Source organism: Rhipicephalus sanguineus, chromosome 9, assembly GCF_013339695.2.
Source record: "Rhipicephalus sanguineus isolate Rsan-2018 chromosome 9, BIME_Rsan_1.4, whole genome shotgun sequence".
In the NCBI taxonomy this organism is placed as follows: domain Eukaryota; kingdom Metazoa; phylum Arthropoda; class Arachnida; order Ixodida; family Ixodidae; genus Rhipicephalus; species Rhipicephalus sanguineus.
Window position 1 is genome coordinate 14,611,975 of NC_051184.2, and position 13,648 is coordinate 14,625,622.

Sequence of the window (13,648 nt, forward strand, 5' to 3'; positions counted from 1 at the left end):
TCTCTAAAACCCAAGGCGTCATGTAGGCTCGTGCCCAAACGTACACCTGGGCGGATATCTCCACATTCAATCAGAACATGCTCCGCCGTTTCCTGATCTTCCCCACAGCACGTGCATTGTTCTTCTTCTTTACTGAATCTCGCTTTATAACTACCCGTTCTAAGGCAACCCGATCTCGCTTCAAACAGTAAAGCGCTTCCCATTGAATTGTCGTAAAATGCCTCCTCCTTATTTCATTTTTGCCCTTTCGGTAGTTACTCAAAGCCGGTTTTTTCTCCATAGCTGCCATCCAGTAAATCCTCTCCGCCTCTCTGACTTTTCGCTTAACGCTCTTTGTTGACATACTGCTTACACTACCAGCCGTATATTTACTAGTGAGCCTCCTAGTTCTTTTTCTCCACTGTGTGTCCACGCTCTTCCTATACAAGTAACGGAACACCTTCTCTGCCCATCTACTCTCCTTCATATTCCTTAGCCTTTCTTCGTACCTTATTTTGCTCTGAGCCTCCCTCGCCTCCCTCGCCTTTAGCTGATGACTAGCGCCACCTACAGCACATCACGCAGGCCTCATTGAGGCCTGCTTGATCTGCTGTAGGTGGCGCTAGTCATCAGCTAAAGAAATAGCGATGTTAGAGTGCATCAAAGAAGCGTCCTATATGTAGGACACTGGGCATATATGGATTAAATATGTCACTGCTATACGCTGTATTTCGTATTCAATACTTGTCTCCCGTTTGCAACTTTTTTTATAAACATTGTTATGCTGACTGCACCAGCCATCGTTCTGCAGGCATGATTTGAATAATGTTATTTCGTCACTGTATAATCCTACGCGGCCGGAGCTTGCTACGTTCTCTTTTGTCTTCAGGTATTGGACCGATATAATCTATGTACGAGAAACTTGTTGCATCATTATTGTCTTAAAGGGACCCTGCAACACTTCCAGAGTATGGTCAGAAAACGCAGCCGATCGGTAGTCGAGGCTCCCGAGAACACGAGAGCCAAACATTACAGTAGCCTGGAATTTACAATGAATTCTCAAAGTCGCTCCTGCTTCTCTCGACAAATGATGCCATAAACCCAAACGACGGCGCCATAAACCCAAAGTCCACGGCCATTTGCTGATTTGAGTATCGTGAGCTGTATATTTACTGCGGCCGCCGCGGAATGTCGCCACGTGCCCACGCTCGCGATCTCACTGAAAGTAACCACGCCCGTTCGAAGAAAAAAATAAAAGACAGTGCTCAAGGTCATGCCGCGCGCTGACGAACGAACCCCCTTTTCCTGCCCGCTTTTGATCCCTCATCTGCGTAGCTTTCTGCGCGCTCGCTGGTACGGAAAGAGAAAGAGCGTTTAAAGGGAACTCCGGGGATTTTTCGATATTCACCGATTTGAATTAAACTTTAAACATATGTTCTCTTCGGTATCCTGATGATATGTGCCAAATTGTACAACCGTAAGTCGTTCAGTTTTTTAGAAAACGAATTTTAAAATTGGCAGCCAATTCCGGAATCACGCCTGTTAACGCGGGCCACCCTGTGTGTGTGACGTAACGTGCCTACTCTTTTCGAACCCAGCCTCGTCCACATGCTCGCCACCATATGTTCGCCCAGCAGACGGTTGCAGCGCGCGCTTTCTTCTACGAGGCGGCGACTACGCGAGTAAATTTGTTCGGTTTTGTTAGCTGCTAGCGTCTTAGTCGTCGTTGACATCGGGTTTTACAGTAAGCACAGCTTGATTCCCCGTCGATGACATCGCCAGCTTGCTTTTCGCGCGATAGAGGATCGAAGCACGTGTGCTATATGTTTACGCCCTGGCCAGCCGTGGCGGCGTGTAGCGTGTTTCGTGACGTCATCGCATACCCAGCACGGGGCAGGGGTGGTAGGCAACACACCATCGTTTGGACACACTAAATCACGCGCAATAAACTCCGTTAATAAAGCCATTTGATCATTACTTGAAAAAATGTTGCAGGGCCCCTCAAGGTAACTAGAATGAGTGTTTGAATGAAATTTCATGGGCTTCATTTAACTGTGCATACATAAATATAACTGCGTAACTGTAACAATCTATGTCTTCAATGGAATAATTTCGCCCTGTTATCGAAGCGCCAAAACGAGCACTCATTCATTCTAACGGAAACATTGTATATATACTTCGTACTACACCGACAACCCATCTTTGCAGTTTAGAGACTACTAAGTGCAGTAAATATGCATATCTGAAGCGCTGCTACCCGTTAATCATAATCGTCAGCATATGAGAAAAGCAAATAGGCAATTCAATGTGGCCACTGGTAACAAAATTATATGTTTTTATGTAATGGCGAGTCTTGTGGTCACAGTAACGCCTGAAAGAAAAAAAAAATTAAGGCCGCTTCGCACTAGTGGTGCCAAGCCTGAAGGAAGTGCGGAGCTGGGCCGCCTTCTTTGTTTCTCTTCGGTTTTCTCTTTCCCATTTTTTTCTCGCTTTATTTCTATTTTTCTTCCTATTTTTCCCTGTATTTCTCGCTTACTTCCTCTTTCTTTCCATTTTTATACGTGGTTTTGCCTTCGTTACGCCAAGCGACGACAGCGTACGACAGCCCGGGCCCGTAAAGTGCTTCGCACTTAAAACAAGAAAGGACGGATCCCCCCACACACATTAAGCGAGCCCCCCCCCCCCCCCCCCAAAAAAAAAAAAGAGTTGCTGCATCCGCCCTGCCACGACGTAGCATCTACAAGAGGAGCGCACCCTTGTCCGCCGTATTTGGCCTTCAACACAACTCAGCAGCACCACTTTGCAGCACCGCTCCGCAACAACCACCTAGCCAAAAGAAACTCTTTCGCACTCTCATCTCGCAAGAATATGCTCAGGAATCCTCTGCAACTATTTCCTTTCCATCACCGTCAATTTGTAAAACTTCGTAGTTCTCGCCGTTATGTCGATTCATTGCCACGCGTATTTGCCAGTCTGTAAATCCGTTTGTAGAAATACGGCATCACCACCGATTCTGCACTCGAGTTGAAAGCGGCTCTACGACGTCTGTTGATCGTACAGGCACCAAATTTGTACTGAAATATCGAGCTCAAGATAGTCGCTAAATAACGTCTAAATAAAATAATTTATAAACACAAGAACAGCCATGGAGATGCACATGCAACGATATTATCGTTCAGGTAAATTAGCTCAGGTAAACATCTGATGTACGAAATATCGCTTGTAACGAACTTCTGTACGAGAAATGAGATTGCTAGCAACATAATGCGCTCATTTCACCCGCCCATTCTGAGATGCACGATATTAAAAGGTAAGCACGTTATTTTTAGCGAAACTCGCGGATACAATATGGAGACAAAGATTTTCTTGCCTCAATGCTGCAGCCTGCGCGCCAACCTTGTCTACCCGCGCGTAACAAAACTTGGGACATCTGGGCTCCGGGCAAACTCTGCAAACTATTATAGTCGCTACTGCCCTCATGCTACAGACATCTTGCTGGTTCACTGAACAGTTACAGTTGGTTGTGCTGGAACGCTTGATGTGACCAAAGCAAGATAGTAAAAACACCAGAAGTAGCGGCTCATTTGATTTAGGATCTCTGGACAATCAACCAGGGTAGATTATGTCCAGCGTCCACGGTGACTTAGGGCAAGCTCATACTGCAACTTCCCACACAAAATCGGAACAATCGAATCCATAGACCAAGTCGTGTCAGCTGTACTCGACCCCACAAGGAAACGGGCATCTGCGTTTAATGCGCAGGGGAGCCCGGCAACTGTCAAGAGGCATGCGCCGCGCCGTGTCCGCGCACGTACACACACACAGCTGACTACAGCCGACACGACGACACACGACGCACGCAAGAGGCCTTGGACACAGCGTACGGCGTCACCTTCCGTAATCAGCATCGGCACATCAGCAGGGCATCACTGCCGTCCCCAGAACTGTGTTACGGACAAGTTTCTCACCTCGAGACAAACGGAGCAGCTGCAGAAGTCGACCACGAGCCAGTAGAAGCCGCCATGCTCTCTTCGCTCACCTGCGGCCTTCCCAAGTGAAGGCTACCGCGTGCGCCGGAGGCGAGGAGGAAAGGACGTGAGCCTTCCCTCCAGGACTCGGCCGCGCCGGCGAGCCTTGGTTCCCCCCAGGCGCCCAAAATAACTGCGGCAAGCCGCGTGTTCTTTTGTGCTCGTTTTATGTCTTTGTTTCTGCCTTCCCGTGCACAGCGAGGCGCAGTTGTGCGAGCAAGGTGCCAAGCAGCACAGCAACAGAGTGCGCCCATCGACACTTTCGGACCGTGGCGATTGCGCACTTTGCTTTACACTTCCCTCACCACAGCAACAGCCAAGTGCGGTCCACTTCCTGCTGGTGCACGATCACGCCTACAAATCCACGGAGAAAGTGAAAGAGCAGGATCCCGTAGAAATTTGAAGCACGCGAACTTAAAATATGCACGTTTCCAAGAGCATGCAGTTCCTACAGCAAAGGTCGAAATCTCGACAGCCACCACTTTGGACACATTAAAGTCTACAAGCTTTTGAAGTTGCTGGAAATTTGACTGGATGTGTAACGTGGCTGTCAGAGGCGTAGCCAAGGGGGGGGTTGGGGAGGTTCAAACCCCCCCGAAATTTTTCAGTTTTGCTTGCGTATATATACACGCACACATACAAACGCACGCACGAACATACATAAAGTATGGTTGAACCCCCCCCCGAAAAAAATTTCTGGCTACGCCCCTGGTGGCTGTGACATGGACACCTGCTGAAACTGCGTGAAAGTTCTGCACATACAAAACAAAACTTCAAAGCGCCAGTCGTTCTGCACATCTTGTCACTGATGCAGTGGTCTTAGTTCAACACTGTGTATGGCTTTATACAGACACCAGTACAACATGCTCGAGATGCACATGGTGGAAATGTTGCCTACAGACTAGTGGTGCAGAACTATCGATGGTACTATTGATACTATCGATAGCTGAGTCATTACCGAACTATCGATGGTAAAAAATACTATCGATAGCGCTATCGATAGTAAAAAATTCGATGGTACTATCGATAGTATAAAATCAACAGCATGAACTCATTGCAGAATAAACTTGGCTCCCCGTGCGCATGGTACATAGGGGAGCCGGAGGAGCAGGCTGAAGGGCAAGAAAGTTGACATGCATGTGTTCTTCACATGAGTGCTTTGCTGACACATGATCAGAAAGTCAAACTATTCAGCTGTAGCGGAAAGGAAGGCGTTACATGCAGTGGAACTGCGCGGCTTCAAATTTATATTGCATTTTTACGATTTCAAAATACAAAAAAATATCATCAGCTAAGTTTGTCAATTGTAAGGTGTAACTGGTTGCGTTTAGATGTGAATTTACTGATTTACTGATGGAGACATTCCGCCATTTTCACTGCGGAAATAATTTATTTCTTTTGCCGAGAATTGCTCATAAATTAAGCGAAGCTGATAGTTGGCTATCACAAATATTTTGGCAATATGGCCAGCCCGCAACAGCATCATTATTCGTACCACTATCGATAGTATTGTCACGTGGTTGTGACGGTGAAGAATTCTGCAACAAGACTGGGAAATATGGAGCTCTTTATTTGGGCGATCTTGTGCCCAGAAAATCAAAACTCAAAATACAAGTGATACAGGCTGCGCACTGATAGCGGCGAGAACAGTCGTTGGCCGTCTAGTAATCTCATCATCGGTGGAAAGCGTCGTCTTTTTATACATCAGTCATCGAACCTTCCAGCGTTATTGCTGGTGCTCGCGTAAGCTCTCGAATAAACTTGACTATTCGTGTCCTGCGCGTAATCTTAACAGAATGATTTCAAACAATCATGAAGCTTCTCAAACATTACGGCGCGGTCTGCGTCAAACGTTGCTAACAGTGTGTGTGGGTGAAACCTGAATACATCAAAAGAAAGCAATAAACGCGCATGGCAGTAATATCGCTAGTAATATTAACCATGGTACTACCGATTGCACTATCAATAGTTTGTCGATAGTAGTACTACCGATAGTTTGTCTACACTATCGATAGCATCGATAGTGAATTTACCGATAGTTCTGCATCACTACTACAGACACGAACAACTGAGGAAATGAATGGACACTCAGAAAAGTCAGTCAAGGTGCATGCAGAGCTCTGAAGGATATTCTGTTAAACAATGACCTATTCACAGTAGTTTGCCATGCCACATGAAGCCAGATAAAAATGACAAGAAGTTATGAAGGACTCCAATAACAGGGTTCAATGTTTGGGTTCAGCACTTTAGTGCACTTTGTAATAGCAAAATATTTCTGGTATGTACAAATGTGCACATTCATAAATTAGGGAAAGATTACTTTATGATTACAAACATTGAGATGTAAGGTTAAAAGCCCAGGATATTACGACAAGCATGGTATTGAACTTGAGTGTACAAACGCAACATCTTCAGGACAATGCATGTGTAATGAATCCCATGATGAAGTGATGGCCATGTATGAAGAAACAGAGACTGAGAAAGCTGTAAGACTTATTTACAGGTTTTATAATCCACATTAAAAATGAGCCATTCAGCACTGTCTATCAACGTAAAGGCTGTCTCAAGACTTTCCCAAAGAACTTCAAGAACTATCCTTTTTCTTGCCATATATCAACTGCTTTTTCAGCTTCTTGGGGTTCAGGCCATAGGCTTTAAGCCTATTGTCCGACACCTTGAGCGCTGGAACTTGAACGTTCTGTCGAGGCAGCAGTGACTGCTTTACACCCTTTAGCTTCTTTTTCCTCTTTTTGCTTGCAGACATGTCAGGGTTAGCCGTCATTTGTCTACTGCCATCCTTGCTAGCTATGTCTCCACTTCTAGATGTTGTTTGGCCTTGGCCAAGCTCAGTGGATAAATTCTGGACATCAGACTTGAATTTCTTAGAAGGTTCACAATCATCATCGTTAACAGGAATAAGCCTTGCAGGCTGTGGATCGCTATTGCCAGATAAAGATTCAGCATGAGTGGATGTCTTTCTCTTTTGTCTTTTTTTGCTTGCCGCAGTAACGTCTGAAGAAGAAGCACGAGTAATTGCTGTTGGCATGGTGTCCAAGGTGTCATCATGCTCTCCACTTGCAGCCCTCCCATTGACAAGACCAGATTTCTTCTTTCTTCGTCTTTTCTTTTTGCTCGGTTCCTCGGATGGTGTTTCACTCGTCTCAGTACTGAAAAAAAGAACAATCTTTCCTGAAGGCATGATCACTGTCAATATGCAATTTAGCGCCTGACTAGAGCACAGCATTATAATTGCATGAAGTTGAAATTCTAGGTTCTGTAATTATCACGGGTTCACCAAATTCTGTGAGACCTTAAAATACCTAAATCGCAAATTCAACTAAAAATTTTTATGGCTAAAGTTTAGGGATGGGTGAATAGTGAATTTGAGGTTCGAAACGAATCCGAAGCGAATAGTGATTTGGTCGAATAATTTCGAATCGAATAGTTCGAATAGTTTTACCACACATTATTAAGAAAAATGAGCATTTTTGTCATGACCCTTGCACAATATTTTTAGGGATTGGAACTAGGTATGAGTCACTTTTTTGGTTTGAAATGAAGCAGCCTTGAAGAGTATCAAGATGTGAATAGCAGTAGGGTTATAAGTGGACGTTACAATTTAAAAATTACTATACTTAGCGCATATACTTAGCCCATATAACATGTTTTTAAACTTAAAAAAAAAAAAAAAGTGCACATTTAACCTTGAAGTGTGGCTTCGCGGCAGTGCAGGTTTCCCCTAGATGGGTTGTTTCACGGCACAGCAACCAGACGCTGCAGTGAAACCACCTTTACAGGGGGTTATGTGCAGTCAAATGTATATAAGGGTGATTTCACGTAAGATCGAACAAACAATGGCTGGTCGACCTCTTAAATTTATTTCAGAATTTTATATATTATTGCCTGATGAGTGGAAAGAAAAGATCCGCAATTTGTTTTGCCGCCAAAAATTTTTTCGAAGCACAGGAAACCAATAATGACGAAGAGGTGGAGTGGAGCGCTCATCCGCTCTGCTGTTTTGGCCAACTTTCATTATGAATTGCACAAAATATATTAAAGTTAGGTAGCTGAAATTTCTTTAACTAAATATATGCATGCTTTTGCTTCTGCTCAGGTATTTTTAGTTTTAATGTGTAGTGAAGATGTTTTTATAAAAAAACCTCAAAATTGGCCCAGGAAACGTTATTTTCTTTACTTTGAAGGTCTTTATATCAAAAAAGCCTTGTAGCAGAGCGACGAAAATTCCGCATTACATTGTTCGCATGCTTATCTACCAAACTTCCGAATCATATTTATATAGTTAGTCAGTGAAGAGATATGATCGGGCTAAGTTCAGGAAAACACCAAACAATGGAAACTTCTGACGACAATTAAAAAAAAACCCCATCTTTTATATTTCTTCAACTTTGTCCACTTATTCTCCTCCACATCAGCTTTCACAATTACTGAAAACATGTTGCATAATTTTGTTGCACTAATAGTTACGGCCCCTCCAATGAGACCCTCAGGCAAGGATTGGCAATTCCGACTTCTTGCCCAGCAAGTGTATAAAATGCAGGCAGGATTGGATTTCTTTTTATTAAAAGGCCAGCAGTACCGAAAAAGGTGTTGCCAGCACTGAAGACGTTAATTTTAAAATTATTTGGTCACTGCAGCGGCCACGAGCGCGGGGCTACCGAGCAGGTGCGCGCGCAACCGAGATGCTCGTTGTAAGAGACAGCGCAGTGAGAGCTCCTTTTTGCGTCCTCAGACTGATTGAGTTCGAAACAGCAACACCTCTCAGGTGACTTGAACGCACGTGCACTGGAGCTTCGCTTTTCTATCCGCCCTCTGTTCGCATCGCAGCTAGGCGCTGATAACACGGCGGAGGTGGAAGCAAGATGAAAACTCTATAAGGGAGCTATGAGTGCTCACTTCACGCACGCTGCTGCCAGAGAAACTGCGCTGCTATAGTTGCGATCAGTGGAAAGCATGAACGTGGCGCTCCAGTGTCAAAGCAAAATATAGAATGTCAAAGGAAAGAAAAGCAAAACTATCGGTAACCGGATTCGCTTGCTTATCTTAGATGTCGACAGCACACGGCCTGAACTGGCCACGCGTTCGGTGAGCTGTTCACGCTTCATTCAGCGCGGATAGTTCTTGTGCTTTGCTCTTACTCTACTCCTCCTGTGCGTCTCATGACGAGAAAGTATAGCTCTGAATGAGTGTATTGTGGAGACTACCTCTCAAAGCACAAGTAGCTTAAAGGAGTACTGAGACGAATTAAAAAAAAAATTCGGATTGTTGGTCTAAATAAAAATACTGGTGTCGAGAAACCTATAACGACTATTGTGGTGCCTGGGAATGCATCGTATATATTTTAATTAGCGCCACCTTAAAAAGACACTCTCGGTTTCGATATCGAGGGGGTGGCTTCTCAGTGTTGTTTCATAGCAGTGTGACGTCACGGAGATACAGAAACTCGCGATGTACTAGCGGCAAATCCGTCATCTGCTCGTGGTGCACATAAACAACGATGAGTGAATTGTCGTCCAGTGACCCTGACAGTGATTTCTACAGATTTAGTCTGCATGCAGGACGCAGAACTCGCAAACTCGAGGGAACTGTCTTGACTCGTCGGGATAATGTCCTTGCAGTAGGGCTGGCTTGCAGATACTCAGCGACAAAAACTTCAAAGTCAAATTAAAATATTTTATACGTGTTCTCTGACTCCAGTCTGTGGACAGCATTGACACTGCATACCAGCAAAGCAAAAAATGTCCCTTTTGCAATGTCTCAAAATCGTGTCAGTACTCCTTTAATTATTGCAAAGAAGCCAAAATTTCGCAGAGTTACCGACCTAGACATAAATGCTTTCAAGGAACATTTAACGCCCGAAAGATCAGTGACTGTCAGTGAGACAGACTACTTGTGCTACGCGTGCTTTTGCTACCACTGCAATGAAAGATCTTCACGGAACGCACAGTTTAAAGATGACATTCTTATGCCCCCTGAAAAAGAAATCGACGTCATTAACCAGATCACTGCGACTACCGGTGCACGTGCATTCAAGTCACCCGAGAGGTGTTGCTGTTTCGAACTCAATCGGTCTGAGGACGCGAAAACGAGCTATCACTGCGCCGTCTCTTACAACGAGCATCTCGGGTGCGCGCGCGCCTGCTCGGTAGCCCCGTGCTCGTGGCCACTGCAGTGACCAAATAATTTCAGAATTAACGTCTTCAGTGCCGGCGACACCTTTTTCGGTACGGGCTGGCCTTAAAAAAAAAAAAATTCAATCCTGCCTGCATTTTGTACACTTGCTGGGCAAGATTTCGGAATTGCCAATCCTTGCCTGAGGGTCTCAGTGGAGGGGCCGTAACTATTAGTGCAACAACATTATGCAACATGTTTTCAGTAATTGTGAAAGCTGATGTGGAGGAGAATAAGTGGACAAAGTTTAAGAAATATAAAAGATGGGGTTTTTTTTTAATTGTCGTCAGAAGTTTCCATTGTTTGGTGTTTTCCTGAACTTAGCCCGATCATATCTCTTCACTGACTAACTATATAAATATAAGATTCGGCAGTTCGGTAGATAAGCATGCGAACAATGTAATGCGGAATTTTCGTCGCTCTGCTACAAGGCTTTTTTGATATAAGACCTTCAAAGTAAAGAAAATAACGTTTCCTGGGCCAATTTTGAGGTTTTTTTATAAAAACATCTTCACTACACATTAAAACTAAAAATACCTGAGCAGAAGCAAAAGCATGCATATATTTAGTTAAAGAAATTTCAGCTACCTAACTTTAATATATTTTGTGCAATTCATAATGAAAGTTGGCCAAAACAGCAGAGCGGATGAGCGCTCCACTCCACCTCTTCGTCATTATTGATTTCCTGTGCTTCGAAAAAATTTTTGGTGGCAAAACAAATTGCGGATCTCTTCTTTCCACTCATCAGGCAATAATATATAAAATTTCGAAATAAATTTAAGAGGTCTACCAGCCATCGTTTGTTCGATCTTACGTGGAATCACCCATATATGTATTCGTTCATTTCGAATACTTCGAAATTTCGAATAATCTAAATTCGTATCGAAGCGAATTCGAATACTGTAATATTCGTTCGAATGTTCGAAACCCCCAAATATTCGCCCATCCCTACTAAAGTTCTATGCTTACAGATTCCAAGAAATATACAGGCTTCTAAAACATATCCAGAGGTGACTTAGAAAGCACTTATGAATAAAATTCACAAGGAAGTGCAAGTGGTAATTCCATGACCCAACCTCCCTTCCCCACTCTCACAAAAATGCCTGTGTGGCATTGCAATTTCTCGTGCAAATAAAGGTACCCAGACTATATAGTTTACAACACCACGGCGAGATCTAGTTCTCCTGCATGGTCCAGTGTCAGCACGCAAGGCTGGCTCGTGCTCAGCACCACTCGTATGTGAAAAAGAAAAAGGAAAAAAAAAGGGGGGGGACTGTTATCACTGTGAACGATTGCAAAAATAATTCCCAGCATTTCACCACATAAAAATTTTCAGCGAGCTGCAGGCAATCACAGGCATCGCTTAATTCTAGACGATGCATTTCACTCCGGATTGCATTTTGCGCAAAAAACACGAACACAAGAAGACCCACGCGACTGCGCTCGTCTTGTGGTTCTTCCCTTCGTGTTTTTTGCGCAAAATGTAATCCGGAATGCAATACCAACTCGCCCAACGCTCAGTTCTTCTATGCATTTCACCTGATGAACAATGGCAGCGCCATATGTTTTTCAGTTTCTGTAAAAATAATGAATATTTGAGTGTGCAGTTACATCATGACGGTTCCACTCTTACAGCTTACCCCCTCTAAATTTACACTATTATTGAGCTTTCTAAGCAGTTCAAAGTCTCATTGCCTTCGGCTCTTAAGGAGCACTGACAAAATTTCGTGGCTGAGATAGCCTGCGAGATCGATTCCCATGAACATGCATATATCATGTACCAAATCTTAACAGCGAACATAGCTTGGAAGCTAATTTATAAAAATTTTGAAGTTTGCGTGTGTGACCCAGTGCTATATGCCATACCTCAACACATTGGCATCATCGAAGGTGACCTGAAGGCCACCCCCAACTTCCGTGACGTCATCACCACTGCAGCCACATTCTGAGCTGGCGTAGCTTTGGTGACGACCTCAGAGTCACCATTGCCCTTTTGTGGTGCTTGCACCGGCAGACTACTATTCAGTGGCTGCTCACAAGTTCGTGCTCGCGGCGAACGAGTGGCAGTCTCAAGAAAGTCGTTGCCACCAGACGACGATGACAAGGAAGACAACTGCAATGACACTGCACAGCACATGCAGCACACAAAAGAAAGCGAGCAGAAGCAGGCAGTGCAGAAGGGTGTCACAGTGCTGTGTGCTCATGTGGTCAAGCTTGTTTACATTTCACGCTAGACGGCATTAGTTGTACACAGTGGCTTGTTGTACCTTGAGCTCTCCCAAACCGAAACTGACTGGTCGGTAGCAAGCTATGTACCATGCTACGACTGTACGTACCATGCTATACCGTTCCAAACAGCATGACGAGGAGGTGCTTGGGGGCGCATGCTTGGACCATGCTCGCTGGTATGTCTCAATTAGCTATATCAGAAAATTATAGAATGAACGATATTTTGGTACATGCAAAAAGATTTGCAGAATACTGGATGACCAGACGATGATATCGACATCTTGTGATGCTTTGGACAACCACACGTATATTTCTTTGTTTTTGTCGAAGGTCCGCGACGAAGAAAAGTTTAACAAGGCAATGCATTCAGAATTATGTTGCTTCCACAGATGTACACCAGCAGAGAAGTAGAATACAGTCGAAACCCGCCATAACGAAATCCCGAGGGAACGAAATTCTCACCGCAACGAAATATTTTCAGAGCACCAGCGAACGCCCACAGGAGTCACTGCATTTCGTAACTCGCGACTACAAAAGATATTCATACCGCAGTCCCTCATTAACGAAATTTTGGTAACACGAGTGCGCAACTAATCTACTCTCGCCGCATTAACTACATTCGAAAACTGCTGAAATGCATTCATGCTACACTTAAATTCCGCAAAACTATCACTACAGCGCACTTGAGAAGCAGCCGCCATCATTGTTTACAAAAAAACATAAAGCTGGCGACAATGATGATGATGATGGCTTGCCGAAACAGCTGCTCGTTATCGTGGACTACGTAGCCAAATCCACATTCCTCATGGAGTTTCGTTCGTTGGCTTGGCTCTGTGCTTGGCTTTGTCGGCTTTGTGCGCACATGGTCGCGTGTGTGGAGCCATTTGTGGAGCATTTGCTTGGTCGCTTGGTGCAACGTGAACTGTGTGTTGTGTGCTTTCCCCGCCGATTTCGATTGCTTCGTCCGATTTCGCTGCCTGCGAACATGCCGTCTCCAACGAAAAAGCAGAAGTTTATCACGCTGGAAGATAAGGCTGCAATCATCAGTGAGGTGGAAAAAGGCAGGAAAAAAATGGACATCGCCGAAGAATTCGGCGTTGCATGCAGCTCGCTGTCCACGATTCTGCGCCGATCCAGCGGAGCCGGAAGAAGGTTCACCTGTAGGCGCACTTGATGACGGTTCTGGTGACAGCGCAGTGCCACCGTCACTGACCAGTGCATGG

The 13,648-nt window shown here is 44.6% G+C and overlaps 2 protein-coding genes across 2 annotated transcripts in view; both read right to left on the bottom strand.

Annotated features, from left to right (window-relative positions):
• Positions 1-4,047, bottom strand: part of LOC119404638 (F-box only protein 39) — a 34,053-nt gene extending 30,006 nt beyond the window's left edge. Inside the window, exon 1 of the mRNA XM_037671213.2 lies at positions 3,948-4,047. The gene's annotated coding sequence lies outside the window, so the exon portion shown is untranslated. The remainder of the gene's footprint in view (positions 1-3,947) is intronic.
• A 2,447-nt stretch (positions 4,048-6,494) lies between these two features.
• The window catches only part of LOC119404639 (protein KRI1 homolog), a 101,241-nt gene continuing 94,087 nt past the window's right edge, over positions 6,495-13,648 (bottom strand). The window contains exon 17 of the mRNA XM_037671214.2: positions 6,495-7,174. Coding sequence (XP_037527142.1) covers positions 6,592-7,174 — 583 coding nt within the window. The 3' untranslated portion in view covers positions 6,495-6,591. The remainder of the gene's footprint in view (positions 7,175-13,648) is intronic.